The sequence below is a fragment of the Conger conger genome, chromosome 10, assembly GCF_963514075.1.
Source record: "Conger conger chromosome 10, fConCon1.1, whole genome shotgun sequence".
NCBI lineage: Eukaryota > Metazoa > Chordata > Actinopteri > Anguilliformes > Congridae > Conger > Conger conger.
Genome location: NC_083769.1, coordinates 9,362,521 through 9,385,767, shown reverse-complemented (window position 1 = coordinate 9,385,767; position 23,247 = coordinate 9,362,521). Strand labels below are relative to the sequence as shown.

Below are 23,247 nucleotides of genomic sequence, written 5' to 3'. Positions count from 1 at the left end.
AGGGATACCTTGAGGCACAATACTCTTGAAAAATAATAATTTAGTACCGTCATTTGTGTTTTTCAAGAGTTTGCAGAGAATGGTGTGAAAAACAAAAAAACATCCAGTGAGCAGCAGTTCTGCGGACAAAAGCGCCTTGTTAATGTGAGAGGTCAGTGGAGAAGGGCCAGACTGGTCAGAGCTGACAGGAAGGTGACAGTAACGCAAATAACCACACATTACAACAGTGGTATGCAGAAGAACATCTCTGAACACACAACGTGTCAAACCTCTAAGTGGATAGGCTACAGCAGCAGAAGACCAACAAGTCTAAGTCTAATAAATACCTAAAGAAGTGCTCACTGAGTATAGATGTGGGCTCGGGTGATAGGGTAACGGATGATAGGGGCGTCTTGCATTGGGTGTGGCTCTCATGGGCTTTGTGGGTCATGTGACCCATCTCGGGGACCAGTGACAGGGCGTTAATCCGCTTGTGGGAGTGTAAGACCCCCAAGGGGTGGGCAGACAGGGCAGGCCAGATGGATGGCTGACAACACCCCTCTGGGGTAAGCAGGGCAGGGGGGATTAACGCCTAAATTATTCACACTGTAGAGCTGGATAGTTCTCCATCAGGCCCCAGCCCCTGGGCCTCCCCTGTACTGTTTTCACACTTCACCTACACTTAGAAACATCAGGCTTTTTTATTGAGTCAATGCAAACTAAACATGGATACCAGGTTCCTCTCCATTAGGTATATAAAGACAGTTTTTAAGTTCAAAGGACTGTGAAGGGAGTTGAATTTCAATGCGGTACAGATGGTAGCTCCTGGCAGAAGTACTATGTGCAGTGATAGCTACATTTGGTAGAATATAAACACGTCCATGGTTTACATCACAGACAGAAGGTTCTTTGTGGCTTTAACCAAACGGACAAGTTGACCGCTTTTGCTTGAAGGATTCTGGGAAGGGGCTCTGTTTCAGGTGACTTCCTGTTAAGTTTACAGGTTTTTATGGAACGGATGACTCACAGTAAAACACAGTTCATAAAACCGCGAAGGATTCCTCCATTGTGTCCGAGAATTAAAAGGCCCCAGTCTGACAAAACGCCGCTCGTTGTTTAAGAGAACTGTTTACCTGGAGGCGAAAGGAGTGGCGGAACAGCAAAACTGAAACTTTACCCAGACCCACCTGCAGCTCAGCCCCTCCAAACAACTCCACCGAGTTCTCACGCAGGGGGGTTGGGCATTGAGAGCCAGCGGGGTTTTTTTTTTGTGTGGCTCTTCAATAGTTTTCCCTGAAGCAACAGCGTTTAAGGAAAACATTAAAAAGATTGCAGTCTGCAGTGATTCGGTTGGCTTGGGGATTCTATGCCGCGGCCGACAACATGATAGCCGCAGATCGAGGATACGGAATCGCAAATATCTCCAGATTAGAAAAAAAATCTTCAAACTGAGGTGCTGAACAGAGTATGGAAAGGGTTTGTCAACCAGACATGGCCGTATTGGAGGTGGTATTTTGATTGGACCGCGCAGCGTCAATGAATAGCTGGTAATTGTGTGTCTGTGATGGTAGCAGGGTGGAGCAGATAGGCAGGCGATAGCGGTAATCTTGGGCAGGGCCGATCGCTGGCTCCTGTCCATGGGCTCTGCTCCACTGCTCAATCTCTGCTTTATCTTCAGCTCTGCTCCGTCAGTACACATGCCCTGTGTCTGAGCTGCTCACGCCCGCTTCCTGCTGCCCCCAGCTCTGTCCCTTATACACACACACTCAACACACACACACTCACAGTGCGCACACACACACACATACTCACACACTCACAGTGCGCGCACACACACACACACAGTGCACACACACACACACACTCACACACACACACACACACACACTCACACTCACACTCACAGTGCGCACACACACACACTCACAGTGCGCGCACACACACACAGTGCACACACACACACACTCACACACACACACACACACACACTCACACTCACACTCACACACTCACAGTGCACACACACTCACAGTGCGCGCACACACACACACACACACACTCTCACAAACACACACACTCACAGTGCGCACACACACACTCACACACTCACAGTGCGCGCACACACACACACACACAGTGCGCACACACACACACACACACTCTCACAGTGCGCACACACACACACACACTCACAGTGCGCGCACACACACACACACACACAGTGCGCACACACACACACTCACACACAGTGCGCACACACACACACACTCACAGCGCACCCACACACACACACACACACACTCACAGTGCGCGCACACACACACACACTCAACACACACACACACTCACAGTGCACACACACACACACACTCACACACTCACAGTGCACGCGCACACACACACACACACTCACAGTGCGCACACACACACACACACACAGTGCGCACACACACACACACACTCACAGCGTACCCACACACACACACTCACACACACACAGTGCGCACACACACACACACACACACACACTCACAGTGCACGCACACACACACACACACACACACTCACAGTGCGCACACACACACACACACTCACAGTGCGCACACACACACACACAGACACTCACACACACACACACACATACTCATGCCCCCACCTCTGTCCCTTATACACACACACAGCACACAGACTCACAGCACACACACACACACACACATACACATACACTCACAGCGCACCCACACACACACTCACACTGATGCTCCCACCTCTGTCCCTTACACGCACACAAACACACACACACACACACTCACAGTGCGCACACACACACACACACACACACACACGGCAGGGTTTTATGAGAAAGGAGCTTAAATTTGTTGTGTCACATGGGACTGCAGTGAAGCGGTGCGGTGGCCACCCTACCTCCAGCATTCCTGACCGTAGCGTACGAGAGCTTCAGGTGAATCGATTGTGAAACACTAATCAACTCGGCTACAAGGGCTTGGGTTTCGGTCTGTAAATCATTGCTGGACAACCGAAGGCACTGTTTGGCCTCGTCTCTTTAATTGTAGCAGCCACATGTTGCAATGAGCCGGTAATTTCACAGTTCACAGGCCTCCATGTTCTGCGTATGGAAATCCGCTGTCTTTTGATTAGTGCGCCTGAAGCAGGGACTACAGAGGAAGACAAATCGGCAGTCTGATTGAACAACTCATGTGCCGTCTAGCTCTCTGCCTGAATCGGGCCCTCTCAATAACAAAGACAAAAAGGCTTGGGAGTCGTCTCCACATCTGGCCCGACCTTGGCGGTATTTTTAGCCGTCGCCCGAGTCAACGGGGCCCTGATTAACGAGAGAGCGCTCTCCCTGCCCGTCACCACGGCGACGAAGTCTGGCCGCGCGTGTGCAGACAGGACCCGTCTACGTGCCTCCAATGGCAAGCGGGACATCCAAACCCGCCTGACCCACATGCAGCACCCGAACACGCACCTCACTTTTGTCCTCCTCCTCCGACAGACTCTTTCCTTTCACCCATCCAGGTCGTTACGGAGACGAGCGCGGGTCACATTTCCGTGAGCTCACATCGCGAGGATTAATGTCGTTGAGAGAAATAATACAACCTAAAACCCGCTGTGGGAGAAATGAGGACGTTCTTGCTCGAATTCCAACTTATACCCAGATTCCTGACCGTGTCCCGATTAGTCCAGGTTTTTCTGTGGAGGACGAATGTAATTCTATTACCTTAACACCGCAAACTTGCTTCCCGAATATGTGACAGGAAGCACACCAATCCTGCACTGGTGTGATCTGGGTCTAGACTTCTCCAACAGCTCAGGGCTCCCTGGGTCTTGGCGTGCAGGCGTGTGTGGTGTGTGGTATGTACCTGTACATACCGACTCACAGCCAACGGGTCTAAAAGGGGGCCTGTAGCGTAGTGGTTAAGACTGGGACACGCAAGGTCGGTGGTTTGATCCCCGGTGTAGCCACAATAAGATCCGCACAGCCATTGGGCCCTTGAGCAAGGCCTTTAACCCTGCATTGCGGATTGTCTCCTGCGCAGCCTAATCACCTGTACGTCGCTCTGGATAAGAGCGTCTGCCAATTGCCAATAATGTAATGTAATGTAAAAGGCCATACCGACACCCAGTCAACGGGGCCTGCATTCGTAAAGCATCTCATGGTCTAAAAGGCCAAACTGGTCCAACTCTCTTTACAGCGCCAACAACGTAAGGTTGGCTCTGCGTTTCGCCAAGAATTACTGTGTGCTCTCTCTCCTCCTGGTTCTCCCTCTTGCGCATACCACGGCTCTTAAATGTTACGCTGTAGGTTTGCGTAATGTTACTGTTTGTGTCATAACTGCTTTTACCAGAATCACTTCACGTACCTTCTGACCCAGAGGTGTGTACCTGCCAGAATTACACAAATCTACACAACAGTGTACAGCACTAAGCAATGTCCACTAAAACCCGGAACAGTTTTAAACCGTCATATGCTGGGAGTTCTGTTTCCAACCAATTGAGAAAGACACATTCATGATTTCAATTAAATATATTGCAATAGCTATATTGAGGCCTCTATTCAATTGACATATGCTTTTTAGTTTGCGAAGTGTGATGCTTGTACTTACTTGTAAGTCAATCTCAATGGCGAACTAGCATTAGCCATTGTTCAACTCTTGTTCATCTTCTTCAGCATAGAATAGCAGCAACAAACTCCTTCAAACCACTGATTAGTACAGAGTGTCGGGCCGTCAACTGTATATTTTGAAACTAGAATTTAAGGACTATAAACACAGGCAGAGAGTGAGTCAACATGTCAGTGAGCCTTTTTCAATGATAGGAAGGGATTTACAATGGTCTTGTAACAGTGTTTTAAACATCTCACCTATTGTACCTTTGAGAACAAATGATAGAATTTAGATGTATTTCATCAAAATCAGAATAGACTTCACGACATACTATAGGGACAAAAATGATGATTTAAAAAAGAAAAAGAAAAAGAAAAAAACCACCGTGATGTATTTGCAACGACATTTACCGAAAGACCATATATTTATAGTACATTCCGGTACTTTCCATTGACGTGACGGGTAGGCCATTACAACGCCCTGATCTCCAACCCAAGAGACCGGCCTGTGTCTACAGTGCGGCAGTGTTCCATTAACGCAACTGCTGCTGATAAGGCTGGCACAGGGAGCGGTGGTATGCTCTGTAGAAGAATGATCACTGTTATCTGCTGTAAGGGGTTTTTGTTTTCCGTTCTTATCTACGGCACACCATCCGTCAGTCCCACTGCGACTCGCGGAAAGCCAACCTTCAGATGCCAGGCACACCCCGGTACAGGAAACCCACTTATAAAGGTAGCATATTTCTGCAGCATTTCAGCCTTTTGTGATGCGCTTATCTTTCGAGAAAACGTACTTTGCTCTTTCTTCTTACAAAATATCGAGAGCCAGGGCTCCAATAGCCCACAAGGCACGTATTTATTGGGAAAGAAACACACGCACAAACAGTTTTTCAAGGGCCGTCGGAATGAATTTCACAAGTGGAACGAAATTTGAATGTCAGAAAACTTGTTTCGTTCAAATGGGAAAATTTGCATTTGAAAGTGTAAACAGAGGCAAAAAACGCATTCCACGGCCTTTTCTCATCTCTCAGCAATCTCATTTCTGAGAGACATTTTTTTCCTGTGTAGTAACTACCTGTTTACAACAATAAAGTTGCATCAATGTGGCCAAAAACTGTGAACCAACTATCAATGAGGAGATTATTTCACATACACGTCTAAGAAGCAATGTTGGCCCAAGTCTACATGGGCTCCTAGGAGGATTCAAGAGAAGGACATGGTGGATTGAGTAATTTGCTAAGTGGATCTTAGATATCACACCACAACTAGAGTTGAAGAAGGCACCTGTGCCTGAACGTGTCTGGCATGACTGCAACACACACACACACACACACACAGCTCTAGCACAGCACTCGCTGATCAGGGACTACAGGCACACACAGAGACCTAGAAACAGCTGTCCATTGGAGCAACTGCCAAAACTCTTTGGATTTCACTTTGCCGCCAACCTGGACAGACACCAGGCAGATTTTGTGGGATGTATTTATTAGTGAGGCGAATGGAGAATTTATTTTTTAAAAGAAAAACCTTAAATCTGTTTGTGCAAAAGGCTTCAAGAGTCGTGTATTCAGCTCTCTGCCTCTACTCCTCCAAAAGCAGCAGCCTAGTTATGCTGGCTGGACCCTGTGCGATATTGACTTTCTCTTACGATTGGTACACGCTGTGCGATGCAGCCCCGACTATGTCCTTATTTTCATTGCTGTCGCACTGTGTGATAACATCCAAGCATTCTATAATAAGAGCAGAGATTCCATCCTACGGTTACAGTTGCTACGTCATCTGACATCCACACAGAGAATTTGAGGACGGTGGAGCAAAAAATTTGACTAACCGTGGCGTTTTTTTGCCGGGAAAAAAGTCAATCCATATAACATAGACCCCAGACAATTAATAGCCTATGCCCACTAAAAGGAAAAGCATTATTTCCACAGTGGGTTCGGCGCGCTAGCTCTTCCTTTCGAAAAGCAGGCTACTGTATCTCGGACTGGGCAGGCTAACTGGGGCCTGGATGAGGGGAGGGAGGACACCTGCCCTTCCAAAAAACTCAGCCTGCAGCTTATTAGGTTGTGTGCGAGGCAGATTTTATTTGCACAAATAAGCCAGAGAAAGATAAAGGGAGACAAACGTGGGAAGGAGAAAGGTCCGCGCTTGACCAAGGTGAGGGAACAAACTGCAAATGGGCTTATTTGGTAGTACGTGTCTTTCAAAATTAAAGTTCAGTAATTAAGACAATGAAAAAAGAGGTAAAGTAGAATACAAAAAAGCTTAACTCTAGCATCAACTGCAATTTAAGTTGAGTTAAATAGTTGTCCCCAGCCGGTCAGACCCTGTGAGCGTATGGGACCCGCGCACCACTGTGCCTGTGATAACACTTCACAGAGGTTTCCGCTCACTTCCTGTACGGTGTCCCTCCTGCCTGCGGACACCATGTTCCAGAGGAAACCACCGGGAACAGGAACAAAACGATGAGATCTGAAGGCCTCGAGAGGAGCTGGCACCCCCTCTCACCGGCTCTCAAAAATAAGTCACAGTGACGTTCATGCTGTGTCCATATGCTTTTGCTCTTCCGTTAAAATAAAGGAAAGTACCTTGAGTATCTGGGGCTCAAGTACATTTCACTTCAAATCCAATGAGAAATCTGAAATTGACTTGGACATTTAACAGAAACCCTTATTAACACAGCCTATATTTAAACGTACATCCTTTTTATAAGACTAGATACTTACACCAAGGAAGTGATTGAATACACATGACTAATGGGAAACAGCCGGGAAGCCAACTGTCCAATTACTTTTGGTCCCCTAGAATGATGTACAAAAATATGTCATGCCTATATGGATCCAATACAGATGTAAATACCCTCAAATTAAAAGTGATGGGCTGCACTTCAACCTCAAATTCTTTTCAAATCCAGAGTACAGAGCAAAAAATAACAGACTTGTATAATGTGTCCAAATACTTATGGACTGCACTGTATATACTCAAGCAATTGAAGTTAAGTAATTCCCCTGAAGGGGAAAAATAGTGCAGTGCCTTTTGTGGGATTTGCACCAGCAACTTCTGAAAGGCAAGTTCCCTAATGATTATTCCTAACTGCCACCCTGCAGTGCATTAGCTGTGGTATGTTACGCACAATGAGAGCAAGCCAGAAGTGCAAGGGCGACCGCACCTTCCTTTCAAAGGCTGCAGATGCCTATGTACGCCGTCAAATGCCACTAATGACAAACTGCTCAATTCCGATTGATTAAAATCAGCAACTGACAGCACGACGGAACACGCCCATCGTGAGACGTCTGAAGTTAGGCTGCCATTTATCATTTATTCCATTTGCTTTAACCTTTATTCTTACAGGAATGTCACCGTGCGAGACAATCGCACTCTCAACAGAGCGCTGCAAAAAGAAGATTCAACGTTAAAGACGATGCTTACAGCAATCTTTCAAGTCAGAACAAGACATTAAAGGCGCAACACGTACTTGATTTAAACTCAGAATTGTGAACGTGTCTTGTAAGAAGCTTCGTCAAGGTTTATTTTGCACTTATCTATAGAGTGGAGTTCTTGTTTTGTCCAGTTTGAGACATTTATGTTTTCTTAAAGTTTCAGTTTAGATTTCAGCTTTCTGATATTACTTGACTTGAGATATGAATTGTCACATAGTTTCAGTTATAGCTGGGAGGTTTGTATTGATGTTTCCTGATTTTGTGCTTATCTGGAGAGATAAGTGCAATCTAGTTTCTGTTTAGTTTAGAGGCTTTATTTCCTGATGTAACTTGGCTCAGAAACTAACAGCCCCAGATAAAGGAGGCATAAATATTGAGTGTAAAAAAAGCAACAAAAAAAAAATGTGTCCTGCCATCGAAAACGCACGGCTCGATTACCGAGGATCCTCGCGTTCTCTGAATATTTCTGCTCTGGTAAACCCCCCGACGCTGCAAATGCTCAAAATGCCCCTCTCCGCTTTGAAGCCAGCGCTTTGAAGTGTATCCTGCCAACGAAATATTTGCGCCATAGGGGGTCCTATGACTCACTGGCAGCTCTCCCACTCCACTGGCCCATTGTTTTATTTCCTGTTTTGCCCATTTTCTAATCGTGCGATGCAGCTCACGCTGCAGTCAGCCGGAGCGGACTTTCCGCAGGAATGCCGTCAAGTAAATGAGGTGTGAGGTCAGCAACAGTGGCGGGCTTTCCCAAGAGTACATGGGTAGTGAGGGGGGGGGGGGGGGAGTGAGGGGAACATCATGAACTCGCTCGCCCCATGAATGCATGAAGTCAAAACATTGTGCTCTGCCCAGGAACCCTCTATTGGTTCAAGTCTGTGTATCACTGAGAGCTTTGTTTTTTGGACACCTCAATCTCCCTCCCCAGGGAACCTGGGAAGGGTGGACTGAGATGGGAGGACCTGGGTCAAATTCTTCCATTTCAAGTAACCCTTTAAACACACATACAATTTTGATGTATTGCAGATGACGATTTTCAAACGTAAAGGCCAATATTTCCACCAAGATTTTTAAAGGATGTCCAGGAGTGTTTTTCCAATGTTACTGCCATATGTAGGCCAGAGGAGTTAAGTAGGCCTGTTTTAGAGCCAGGTCTACACACTCAATGTCGGTGTTTGATACGTCAATGCAGAGAGATTAATTTACCTCCAGGCCTCTCGGCCTCTGCCTGCACAAGGATTGACCGCAAAGCTGCCATTTTATATCCATCTCAACCAAACTTCAACAGGGACCCCCCCCCCCCCCCCGCCAGACCCAGACTCCACTCAACCCCCAGGCAAGACAAAGGCTTCTCCAGGCAGCCATTGTTGAACGAAGAGGCTGTGGGTCAATAATGACACGCAACTCGCTCGCTCTGGGCCCAGCTGATAGGCCGCTGAGGGCAAAAGCAAACATTGCGCTGTGGCAGAAAACACGACTCTGTTTAGGGGAGTATTGGAGCGTGACAAGTCCCGCTCTCTACCATGCCAGAGCGAGGAGGAGAAGTCGCAGTCATGCCGGCTAATGGTTGCTGTGACACAGATACGCATGTGAACCGCTTCGGCAAGGTTAAAGCCGATAGACTGCTGCCCGGGCAAATCCTGATGACGATGACAATAACAATTGAAAAAATCTGATACTTTTATCCACAGTCACTTACAGTTGATTAGATTAAGCAATGGACAATCCCCCAGGAGCAATTCAGGGGTTAAGGGCCTTGCATAAGGGCCCAACAGCTGTGCAGATGTTATCATGGCTATACCAGGACTTGAATCACCAACTTTCTGGGTCCCGATGTACCCCACTAGGCTACAGGCTTCCCCCATAACATGGGGAACAGAGGAGGGGAGCATCTTTGTTAGCGGTTTGCTAACTGTACCCCATTATAGAGAAAGCGCAGAGCGGTGTGGTATTTTACTGAGCATGGTAGAGCTTGGTAGATATGTTGAAACTCAAGCTTTCGTCCAGTCACATTTCATCCCCTTGAAAAGGTTTGCGAAAAGTCAGCCGGCTAGCTCCTTAATCCCACTTTATGAAACGCCCCAAAGGATTCTGGGCATGTGCAGCAGGTGGTAGACTCAGGTAATTGGCTGTAATGGAGACACATGAGCTGTTCAACCACGTAATTAACTGCATTTGTCTTGATTTTTTTACATCATCAAAGCTTTCACAGATTGTTTGTCAGGATGTCCCCTACGTTCATGAAACCAAGTGCTTTGAGTCAAAGGTAAAATGCCCTCAACACCATCATCAGTTTCCTGCAACTCTACTGGAGTCCACCAACCGCACTCTCAACAGCGTGGCTGAAAGGGTGAACTCTTTAAAAGGGATGCCAATGACCACCAAAAGCAGTCTGAGCACATGTCAAATGGACAGTTTCTCCGTGGGTTTGAATAGACTGCTGCTGTTGACATTCTTCACTTCGGTGTTGTTTTCTCAGTGCAGTCATTTTAAATTCAAACGAGAGACATTGTTTTTGGAGTTTAGACAGTTGGAACTATAACTGCTGAACACACATGTATGCTCTCTTGTTTTTACAAGTCTGGGTAAGTCAGACAAAAGGTAATTTCCCAAAATGTTGGTGTTTGCCTTTAAGGGCAGGCGGTGCCCCATCCTCGTGCCTGAGTGCTCCTCCGCTTCTTCTCCTCCTCCTGGCTCGTGAGGCATGCGGTCTGTGTTATTGTCTTGGAGGTGACTCCAAGTTTGGTTCTGCGCTCTAGCTCTTCCCTTTGAAAAGCAGGCTACTCTATCTCAGACTGGGCAGGCTAACTGGGGCCTGGATGAGGGGAGGGAGGACACCTGCCCTTCCAAAAAACTCAGCCTGCAGCTTATTAGGTTGTGTGCGAGGCAGATTTTATTTGCACAAATAAGCCAGAGAAAGATAAAGGGAGAGAAAAGTGGTAAGCAGAAAGGTCCGTGCTTGACCAAGGTGAGGGAAGGAACTGCAAATGGGCTTATTTGGTAGGACTTGTCTTTCAAAATTAAAGTTCAGTAATTAAGACAACGAAAAAAGATGTAAAGTAGAATGCAAAAAGGCTAAATCTAGCATCAACTGCAATTTGATTAAAATAGTTGTCGCATTTTGACAAGTTTGATAAACAATAAACATTTACACATTTATAAACTGGTATTTTAAGATGTGATTCTCTGAGCTGACCAGGGGAATCAAGTAGAATTTTTCTAAAAAAAAGGTAATCTGGTGGTATAAAAACCATGCCTCACAGAATTCAACTAAGATCTCTGCAGTGAAGCAGAGACATCCATCAAGCTGAAGTCTTAAATACCAGCATCTAAAGAGTTGAAGTATTTCTAGTACATATTTGACCCACCACTGACTGATGAACGTTATGGCAGAAGTCACAGGGTTCAGAGAGGGGTTTACTGGAGGTTGGGCTCTGGATAACGGGGCATGGGAATGGCCAGGCAGTCAGGCCAGGGTGGGAGGGTCAGGACTGGGTCTCTGAGTCATGTGCTGGGGTTAGCGGTTAGCGGGGGAAGGCAGTGGGGCGAGGACGTGAAAGCCAGCAACGCCTGAGGGGCGTTCTGCTCGATGCTGCTCGCCCACTCAGCTGTCATGCATGACGTCAGCAGCGCTGCTCTTGGCTACAAAATGATGTGCTTCGTATTGGCTGTCCTGCAGGAAGCCATGACCTTCCAGGAGAAAACCAACCGAGGTGATCCCATGCAGCGATGCATGGAATGCTATGTTTGTTTACTCCAAGTCATTAACAGCGTATCCATTGTTTTCTTGACTTGCATGCTCTTTTGTAGAAATGTTCACTGATCATGGTGGGGGCATTAGGAGGGGACCCTGAGAACAACGTCTGGAGGCACAATAGCTTAGTTTCCAGCCAAATTTTTCAGCAATAAAGATAGAAATTAAGATAAATTCCATTTGTTTCCATCAACGAATGTTGTGAATGTTCTGAATATTCTGAAGAGGGGGCAACAAGATGACGTAATCAAAAGACTGCCAGCTGGGGCCAGCCGGAGATCTGTGGGAGGGTCTCTGGGCCAGCTGCCCAATTTTGCGCTTTCTGGAGAAGTTTCCATCGGTTTCCATGCATCACTGCGGGCGTTTCCACTGCAGTTTTTGTATGCACAAATTCAAATTTCAAATAAAAACGGTTGGATGGAAACCCCACTAATGTCAGTGTACAAGCTGCTTTGGAGTCCCTTGAGGTGCGTGTTGTTGCCTTACAAAGAAATTCTGGCAGGTTGTCTGAAATACATGTAGATATCTGAATAGATATCCATCACATCATCACATCACAAAAACATGACCAAGCCAATTTAACAGCATTAGCCACCCAGCATCCTTTCAGAGCCTTTTGAAGATAAGTGCAGTGGAAGCTTCAGACACTCATCAAGGAATCTGCAGTCGAAATATTCAGCAAACCGCTAAATGATGGTCCCGTAGGCACTGATCCAGGACCGAACCAGCCGCTTTTTCTAAACGCACAAAATTAACTGAGGCTGGTCCCAGATCAGTGCCTAAGGATTCTTGGCAGCTCCACTTGGCAACCATACCCTCTCCTTTCATGAGCCTGCCACAACAGTGCAGTGCATTCCAGGTGCCAAGCAATCACGGTGTACCTTGGACGAAAAGCAAGCTTTACAAGCTTTTGCCTGTCAATCAAGCCGTTAAGGGCTTTAAGGCCTTTGGTTTTGCCGGAAAACGTCCAAATATCGGCCTACGACATTGACTTTCTATGACTTGAGCTTACAGCAGATGCTTCATGAAGAGGAACCGTCTTGAGGTTGTCCACTGAAACAATACACCTGTAAGATTTGGATGGACGGGCAAAAGCATATAATGCAGTACAAGTCAAACAAATGACTGTTCCTTCATCCCGCTGGTGATGAAGTAACTGACTACGTAAACCAGGGATCATTAACTCTGGCCCTGGTGTTCTCTTCTCCTGTATAATTAACAATGAACTTAAGAATGATTGCTCCCAACTGGCCAAACTGTCTTCCCATCCGATTCCCAGGTAAAGGGAGAACCAGCACCACGGACCATGATTTGTGGAATGGGGACTGTATGTATGGGGACATGATGTAGACTGTATGTCTACATCATGACTATGCTCATTAAAGGGGCAGCCTGTAGCCTTGTGGCTAAGGTACATGACTGCGACCCGGAAGATTCAAGCCTCAGTGTAGCCACGATAGGATCCATGCAGCCGTTGGGCCCTTGAACAAGGCCCTTAACCCTGCATTGCTCCGGGGTATTGGTCTTCTTCAAACGGTAAACAGAATCGTGATTATGTTTTGCAGAATCCTGTCCTGCTGACTCGTTATTGGGGGAGAGGGGTGACACATACCCTCAGCGCCTCTATCACCAGGTCCCGAGCCTCCAGCTCCCCCTCCAGAATGCTGAAGAGGGTCAGCAGCTCCGGCTTGCTCAGCTTCTCCAAGTTCATCCTGGATTCCTGGGGGGATCGAAACGGCACAGAGTGAGAGGTGAGTGAGAGGTGACGGGAGAGGGACTCATTCTCGAGACCAGGGGTCACCAACCCTGCTCCTGGAGATCTACCATCCTGTAAGGTTTCACTCCAACCTTAATTTGGCCCACCTGATTCTAGTAATTAGCAGCTTGATGAGTTATCTAGCTGTTGAATGAGGTGCGCTGTGTTAGGGTTGGAGTGAAAACCTACAGGACGGTAGATCTCCAGGAACAGGCTTGGTGACTCCTACTCTAGATGTCAAACACAAATTGTGGAGGGCCGCAGTGTCTCCTGGTTTTCATTATCTTCCACCACGACTGATTGTTGTAAGTCATTGATTGGCTGAAGAGTCCACTCACACCTTGTTCCTGAGGCCTTGATTGGCTGCTGATTGAAAGGAAACCACAAATACCTGCAGACACTGCGGCCCTACAGGAGTTTGACACCCCAAGCTCTAGACCGGCACAAAATCCCTTCTGTGTATGAGTACATTGGTGGTGTGATGGTCTTCACCACTTCCAGACCTGGGTTATAATCCTGTGTGTTTTCTTAACACCTTGGTCTTTATTGTGATTAGAAGTAATGTCTACTCTCAAATGTATGTCTCAAATGTATGCTTGTCAGGTAAACAGTCTGAGGGGTAGTTTTGCCAGACTGTCAGTGAAGGGGAGAGTCTGGTGGCCTCGCCAATCATTTGGCAGGCTCTTAGGTTTGTTTTTAAAAACATTTTTCACAGCTAATTGCGTTTTCATCCTAAACTCGGAGAAGCATAATTAATACATGTATATGTGAGCGAATGTCTCTTTTCCTAACACTTGCTCAAAATCTGTTGGTTCTGAGCAGAGTTTTTAATATTTGAATATATTTGTTCAGCAGCTGTAGGGTGGCGGGTGTTTGGAAAGAAATGTTCCGGAAAGTGCCGGGCTCCTGTTCTCCAGGCTGTGCAGAGCATGCTGACTACACACCTTTCTACCAGCACCCCCGTTTTACACTGGGGGATTTTAGAATGGCATAAGCAGTGTGCTTTAATGTCTGAAGGGATGCTGATGCATTGATAAAGGCAAGCTGAAATCAAAATTCACTTAAAGTGTATATTAGAAACAATTTATTACATTTAAATTGTCGCATATTTTCACAGTGCTTTTCCATCCACTTTCTGGAAAATGAGATTTTAAGAGATTTGACATCATCGTGTACCAGCGGGTGTGTACTTAGATCAAATATCTGTCAGTCCTATATCTGTCACTCTGTCTTCTCCTAAATAAATATCCTTTGGCACCGCAGCACGTAGTCTTCCCCCCAGAGCTATAGGCTATATCTGTTTCGCCCTCTTTTTCGCCCTCTTGGCATCAGTCAAATCGACACCCCGCCCACCAAAAACTCCCAGCGAAAGAACCGTTTCACTGTCATGTCGCGGAAGCTAATGCTGCTCTAACTTCCGTTTCAGCTTGTCCATAAGGGAATGGGGTGAGATGCTGTTCCCTGAAAACCCTGTTGGTCACTATGGACCCAGGCAATGGGGTGGCCAGGAATCCTCTATTGAGTCTGATTCCTCCCAAGATTTCTTGAGATTTGTCCACCTAAGGACCTTTTCCTTGCCACTATTACCCTTGGCTTGCCTTGCTTTGATGAGGGTTTCAGGCCAGGGTGTGCTGTCCAGCATATTATGACGAATGTCTGGTGAACTGCAATGTGTGAATACATTTGATTCAGTAAACTTGATTTAAAACCGCTCGAGTGGGGAGAGATAAGCTGTGTTAATGCGCTGTGTGGTCAGAGCACAGAGTGTGGCCATTGCTGGATCCAGCCTCGCTGCCCAGCTGTGCCTCATCTGACATGGCTTGTTATTACATACGTCTCTGCTTCGACTTTTCTCTTTACCATCGAGTCTTATACCGTGGGCTGTAATCTCTCCCAACCCTGTGGTTATTCTGCTTGTAGATTCCCCATTACCTCCCTATTAGCTGTTAGTCTGACTGTAACTGTTTCCAATAGAAGATCCGAGAAAGAGACTCCTCTCACTTGGGAGTTTTCTTTTCACCACAGTTTGAGTTCCCCCCCCCCCCCACTGGGAAGGTTTATACCTTACTTATTGGGAGGTTCATGTCTTCGCATCAAAAAGAAAAATTGCATACCAATGAAAATTAGGATAAGTCCTTCAGGAAAAGGGTTTAAAAAGCCATGCTAGCAAGAAAAGTTTTTCATTTGATGCCCTAGTGCTTCTTATACAGTACTTAAAACTAAATCTACCACGTTTACCTTCAGAAACATTCAATGCTATGAGGCACAGCACCTGTTACCTTTATCTATTGAGATTTCTATCGAGATTCAAGCCTTTCCCATCTTTCCTACAAAGTATGCATACGGAATAACTCTAAATTTAACTGAATGTGCGTACACAGCTTGTAGGTGTTTAAAGAAAAATAAATAGTGTCCAGGATTTGCGCTGTCTGTCTGGCTGTGACGCCGCTCTACAACGAACACCCAAAAAGGGCTTGTGAGGGAGCTGGGTGTAAACCCGGACAAGGGAGCGCACAGGCGTCTGAAACGGCCGCTGAGTCACCCCGCTGCTCCCGCACGTCCGCTGCACAGCACTTAGACCCTGCGCTGCCTCTCCATGCTGTCACATCCTGACTAATGAGTCCTGAAATATCAGATCAACCGGGCGCTCTTACTGGAAAGGGTAATGGAAATGAGTGTGTGTAAGCAGGGGAAAACACACACACACACACACACACACACTGTACTCATTCATACACACACACTGTACTCTCATTCATACACACTCACACACACACCCAAGCACATCCAGACATTCACACCCATTGTCACACAAGCATACACACACACACTGTACTCTCATTCACACACACACACACACACACACACACACACACACAAAGCACATCCAGACATGCACACCCATTGTCACACTAGCAGACACACACACACACACTGTACTCTCATTCATACACACACACACACACACACACACTGTACTCTCATTCACACACACACACACACACACACACAAGCACATCCAGACATGCACACCCATTGTCACACTAGCAGACACACACACACACACACTGTACTCTCATTCATACACACACACACACACACACACACACAAGCACATCCAAACATGCACACCCATTGTCACACAAGCATACACACACACTGTACTCGCATTCATACACACACACACACACACACACACAAGCACATCCAGACATGCACACCCATTGTCACACAAGCAGACACACACACACTGTACTCTCATTCATACACACACACACACACACACAAGTACATCCAGACATGCACACCCACTGTCACACAAGCAGACACACACACACACACTGTACTCTCATTCATACACACAGACACACACACACAAGCACATCCAGACATGCTCACCCACTGTCACACAAGCAGACACACACACACACACACTGTACTCTCATTCATACACACATATACACAAGCACATCCAGACATGCACACTCATAGTCGCACAAGCAGACACACACACATACATCTGCACAAACACACATATGCACACACACACATGCACATAAACGCACACAAACCCACACAAGCACATCCAGACATGCACACTCATTGTCACACAAGCACAGACACATGCACACACATACACACACAAACCCACATATGTGCACACATACACACACATGGACATACACAGATTTACAGTTCGTATGGTCAGCATGCATTTTTTTTCTTGAATTGTGGTCTCCTGTGAATCAGGCGTTTTTTACAGCGCAGCCCTCTTCCAGACAGGTCTCAGCATGAGGTCTGAGAGCAGGCCGAACTTCCCATCGTTTCCACAGCCGTGACATCATCGGAGCCGCAACACAAGACGACTCTGAGTAACGACCGTAAACACAAGAGCGGTTTTTGGTGCTACCGTCATCGTTCTCATTGGTCAAATTTTCACGGGCTCTGTTTCTGACAGTGAGGCAGTGTGGTAGTCTCAATCTTTAACAGAAACCCTTCCAGTTGCCTGCTGGGGCTGTAAAACTAACATTACTGACGATTTATGGCACTTTTTACGATGCACTCGTGTTGTTTTCTCATTAGCGCAACGTAAAATACATTTACGTTGCCATTAACTTAATGAGGACCCTTCCCATTCAAATGAACTTACCATTTGCATGTCCTAGGACAAAACCTATAACTCATATACTCATTCAGTATACACACTGCCACTTACTCAAAATAAGAAGTGAGAGCATTTACCTTTTAAAAGACACACTAACATTTGGGGTAAATAAGTGGCATATTTAAGTATGAGACCAATCTTAGGACAATCATGTTTTGTCTGCATTTCTTTGCCCATGGAAAGCACCAAAAAGTCACTCTTGAAAAAAATAAGCTTTATAACAGCTGGTTAGCCTGAACTGAGGTGCAGCATATCACAGGTTGGCAAGCTGTGTGTGAAAGCCAACCACATTTCGCGCAAAGACCACCCTCGCACGGAAAGGAGAGTTAGCCTACATTTTCCACAGTACGCCAAGCAAGTGTAATAGCGATAATAAACGACACCTGCTCTTACTTGCCGAACATCGCGCTGCTCGAATGTTTTGTTATTGTTGCTCGGAGATACAGGTCTGTCTTCATATTTTCACGCAAGTGCTCGACACGGAATCAACTCATTGGCAGGAACGAGGAAGAATCCTTTCCATTACGCATGCAAAATCTGCAGACCTGTCTCTGCGTGACACGCCTTCCCGGCACGCACAGCGGAGGAACGCGCATTTTATTTTATTTAACCAGTAAAAACCCAGAGATCGAAACTTCTTTTACAAGGGGGGCCTGGCATGAAACACAAAGTTACACAACAAAACAGTTGACAAACGTTACAACATCAAATGGGGAATGAGACAGGGGTAGCCAAAACGATAATGAAAAGTAGAACAGATGTTAAAAGCCGGAGAATTCTTCAATCACAATCGAGTTTAAAGTCCACAATTGAAATGTATTTGTCAAGTTTACGAGAAGATTTTTCCAACTATAAGGAAAATACAAAAATGTATGTCGTGGATCTGTACACCAGCGCGCTCTGCACAGCGGTCTGTGGTTTGACCACATGCGCAGAATGTTAATTACAGACTTGGGAAAAACGCTAATGCAGACGGCACCCGCCGGCCTCAAAGCAAGTGTAAGACTTTGCAACTTTACAAGTTCACGTTTCAGCACAGATTCGATCAACTGATAAATGTGACTTCTTTTAAGCTTATTGGTCTGCTGCTGCTGTAGCCTATCCACTTCGAGGTTTGACGCATTTTGTGTTTAGAGATGCTCTTCTGCATACCACCTTCCTGCCAGCTTCAGCCATTCTCCTCTGACGTCTTTCATTAACAAGCCGTTTCTGCCCACAGAACTGCTGCTCACTGGATGTTTTTTTTTTTCCACACATTCTTTGCAAACTCTAGAGACCGTTGTGCATGAAAATCCCAGGTTATCAGCCGTTCTAGATACTCAAACCACCATGTCTGGCAGCAACAATCAACAATCAAATTTGATCAAGTCACTTTGATCAAATTTCTTCCCCATTCTGACATTTGGTCTGAATAAACAGCTGACCATATCTACATGCTTGTATGCATTAAGTTGCTGCCACATGATTGGCTGATAAAATATTTGCATTAAAAAGCTGGTGTACAGGTATACCCAATAAAGTGCTCACTGCATGTAGGTTTAAAATATGTGCTCAAATCTGATAGACCGGTGGACCCATTCAGTGGAATTGCCAGCTTCCAGATGACGGTTAGGCCGACTGAAAACATATGGAATAGGCATTCAGGGAAGGCATCGCGGGGTCAAAACGTTAGCATGGGAAACTGAAAAGATTCCCACACTGCTCTGTTTCCATTTTCCCAGTAAAATGGCCATGGCAGTAATCCCTTCATTCCAGTTTATTTTCAGCCCAGTGCACGGAGTTACATAACCTCAGCCCGACCACACCGCAATGCTGTCACTCTAATTCCCGTCATCCGTACGTAGTCGCATGCCCATTTGGCCTGCTTTCGTCATGCATTCAGTGACCCGACGAGTCGGATGCCTACTTTAAGCACTTTAACTCCTTCGTTACCAGGCAAATTAAAGAACACCGCACCTGTCCCTGAAACATTTCTAGCTAACAAAATGTTCAAACCTCATCAAATGACATAAGCCTTTTGTTTACAACGCTGGAGAAAAGTAATCTCAGAATTGTTGTGGTACGTACTGTAGATTAAAGTTTTATATAATTGTCACATCTGTAAGTGAGCAAAAAACTAGGAGAAGTCGGTCGCTACTCTTTCTCCTTTCTCCTTCGTAAGTTATTTTAGTGCCGTGTGTCCAACTGCTGCAGGCTTTGAGGCCCAGCTTAGGCAAACAGATGTCCGGGGCTAATTAATAAAGGCCTTCCTTAACCGTGACCAGGACCGCCAAAGGTTGGCTCCAGCGCTGCTGGACAGGAAAATCTGTAAGGGTTTCCAACGACAACAACAGTCCGCCCTGCGAAGAGGGCTCGGCCCCGGGGGTTGCCACGGTGTCAAGGCGGAACGTGGAGGCAAAGTTCATTCTCTGAAGCGGGTGGAATTTACGACTGCTTTATAAATGAATTGCGCTCTACTGGTAAACAACCTCCCCTTCACACTGTTTTTTTCTGGAGCCCAGCAAACCTCTGGCTGGATCAGGTGAAACTCAGGCCTGGACTGGACCCCCATATTCATGAAGGATCTCAGAGTAGAAACTGATCTGGGATCAGGTTTCTCCTGTCTCTATTCTAAACCCATTATGAGCTTAAAGGAATAAAACACATTCCTAGATCAGCGCTGTTAAGGCCCATCCACACCAAGAACGATAACAATAACTATAAATATGTCGTTTTAAAAATCGTTCTTATTCAGGTGAATGGCCACACCGCAACTTTAAGGACAACGACCACTTTCAGAGCTTTTATCCAGCTGTGTGAATAATAGAACACCGATGGCCAATCAAAATCCAACTGAATTTACAGGGTGTCACGTGCAAAATGGCAGATGACATAGCCTAGATCGGGGGTGTCAAACTCCAGTCCTGGAGGGCCACAGTATCTGCTGGTTTTTGGTGTGTTTCAGCATGAGAGTCTTTCATTGAGTCCACACACCTTGTTCTCAAGGCCATAACTGGCTGCTGATTGAAAGGAAACCACACAAAAAAACCAGCAGACACTGCAGCCCTCCAGGACTGGAGTTTGACACCCCTGGCCTAGACGAAAGTGGGCTCTGACTGCTAGGTCTACAGCAGGGATGGTCAAATCTGGCCCTGGACTCCAAATTCAGCCCAGGTTTTATTTTCTCCCGGGTAACTAAGTGAACAATGAGTGCTGCCGAATGGCCAGACGGTCTCCACACCTGACTGAGGGTAAAGAGAAGGTGGAAAACCCTCGAGGATAATGATTTGATTATCCCCGGTCCATAGAGTACTCTAGGGCGTGTGAGGTTGAAGTGCAGAACTGCGGTTCAGTGGCGAGCAAAAGGGGTTGAGGCATGGGAGCTATGCTGACTCGAGACATCCCTGAATAATCTGCATGGCTGGAACACCATTAGCCACCCGCGGCCGGGTATGGCTGCAGGTCAACGATGCCCTACAAACGGTCTCAGATCTCTTTAGCACTGTGACTCGCATTACCGAGCGAACATCCCAAACGGAACAACCGGACTGGCTCTCGCTCCCGCCGTGGGACTAAGGGCGCTTCCCAGTCTGTGTGGAAAAGGCATCGCATTGTGGATCTTATGCCGAACTCAGAGGAGATGTAAGGGGAAAGTGGCGGGGCTTCCTATTGGGTTGAGGTTTAGGCGTTCCCCATGGCCAGGTCAGCAAGCCTCGGGCTCATTAATTCTTAAAGGCTCACGGCTTCCTCTCCAGATAATAGCTGAGATTATGTGCTTTTGCAGGCGAACTGCCTTCATGAGTATCTTTCCCGTAAACAATGTATAGAGCTGGCCAATCACAGGATGTGCAGGGCTGGCTAATTAGCGGATATGTAGAGCTGGCCAATCACAGATGTGACATGTGAATCACCCTGTGACAGTTTATGAGTTATTCTTCAACTTGATCATATTTTCAGATATTCCATATTGTCATGTTTTTTGTTGTCTGTGAAATATATATAGCAATAACCTGTAAATGGGGCTATACAAAATAACGATAAATAGAGAACCAAGTCCTGGTAACTCTGTAACCTCCCATCAAAACACTTGCATAGCAGGTTCACTGCATACCAGCCCAGACCAACTCAACACCGATAAATCTTTACAATCGCACTAAATGGGAGTGGCATATCATGGGAGAAAAATAATAATAACACGACATGCAAGAATTTAGGGTTTGAAGTCTGCTATTTGGTGCCTTGGGGAATTATTAAACTATTAACTTCTCTCTCGTCATCCTCGGCTACCTCAGAATCACATCACTCTTTCAGGCCTTTTATTCGGTATGCGCTGCTTCGCGCCTGGCTGCGTTTTTAGTCCACAGTGCCAGATATTTATCCTTAATGTTCCATCTAGTGTAAGGTGGAGGGAAGGGGGGTCGGGGGGAGGGGGGTCAATTTGAGTGCCCCAGGATAATGGAACACTAAACGCAGTAAAGTGATAAATGTATTTGTGAATCCAAAAACCAACAAAACGAATGAACGAATGGCATTTAACACTTTTATTGGTGTTTTAAAAAAAATAAATATTTTTTATTTGCCAGCGTGCCATCCATCCCACATCACAAAAAGACCAGAAACTTGCCTTAAATCAACTACACAGACTAATTGTCGGCAGCATAAAGCAAATCGACACTCAGTATTAAGAGCATGTTTTTGTTATCTAGTAATTCTTTTTTTTAAGAATGCAGCTAACACAAATCAAACATCCCTGACCAAATATCGAAACATTTTGTTTTGTAACTGACAATTCTCCGACCAAAACTCGAACAAGTAATTATATCAACCGCTTAAAAGGTATATTATTCAAAACTCCGATATCGTCGACGGTTAATGAGTAGCCTACACGAAAATGTTTCCTTACGATAAGCGCTAATTGCATCATTTACTTATTTCGAGAAATCTCATTCTTCAGTTCACAAAATCGTGCACGTTTCATTGAGCATCTGCCCCAAGCTTCGGCTTTTTAGCAAGTTTTTAACTTGACGATGGCCTGTATCCTAAATCTTTACACCGCACACTCACACCAAAACAGTACGCGTTAAAAGCAAGTAAACGACCATACCTTCATACGCCCAGTTCCAGCTTCCTTAATTTTCCCCATCCAAAAAAACAAACATTTACCATTAAAAGTACACTTACTGTAGACCAGTCCCAGCGGAAAATATGGACAAAAATCTTTGGCAAAACAGTCAGCCTATGGGCTGGAGTGAATTCGGGCGTATTGTCCTATAGGAGACGGGTATTGGTTGCAGAAGGAGGGGGAAGGGGCTGTCGCACGGGTGTCGGATAAATCTCTTTGTTTAGACTTTGTTTCGCCCGCTGCTACTTCTGTCCTGCACTGATTTATGAAGTAATTTCCTTCGCATTCCTCACGGCTACTTAAATACGTCTTCATCTTTAATAATTCACTGACCACCTTCTTACTTAAGAGGTCGTGCTGACTGTAGTTACAGTTAGTCTCATCATTGCGCACGCACCTCCATATGTCCGGCTTCTTTTACATTTACC

The 23,247-nt window shown here is 46.0% G+C and overlaps 1 protein-coding gene across 1 annotated transcript in view; it reads right to left on the bottom strand.

Moving 5' to 3' along the window:
• Positions 1-22,913, bottom strand: part of cttnbp2nlb (CTTNBP2 N-terminal like b) — a 43,220-nt gene extending 20,307 nt beyond the window's left edge. The window contains exons 1-2 of the mRNA XM_061257565.1: positions 22,802-22,913; positions 13,410-13,517 (exon numbers count right to left, since the gene is read on the bottom strand). Coding sequence (XP_061113549.1) covers positions 13,410-13,517; positions 22,802-22,840 — 147 coding nt within the window. The 5' untranslated portion in view covers positions 22,841-22,913. The remainder of the gene's footprint in view (positions 1-13,409; positions 13,518-22,801) is intronic.
• Positions 22,914-23,247: the final 334 nt, after the last annotated feature.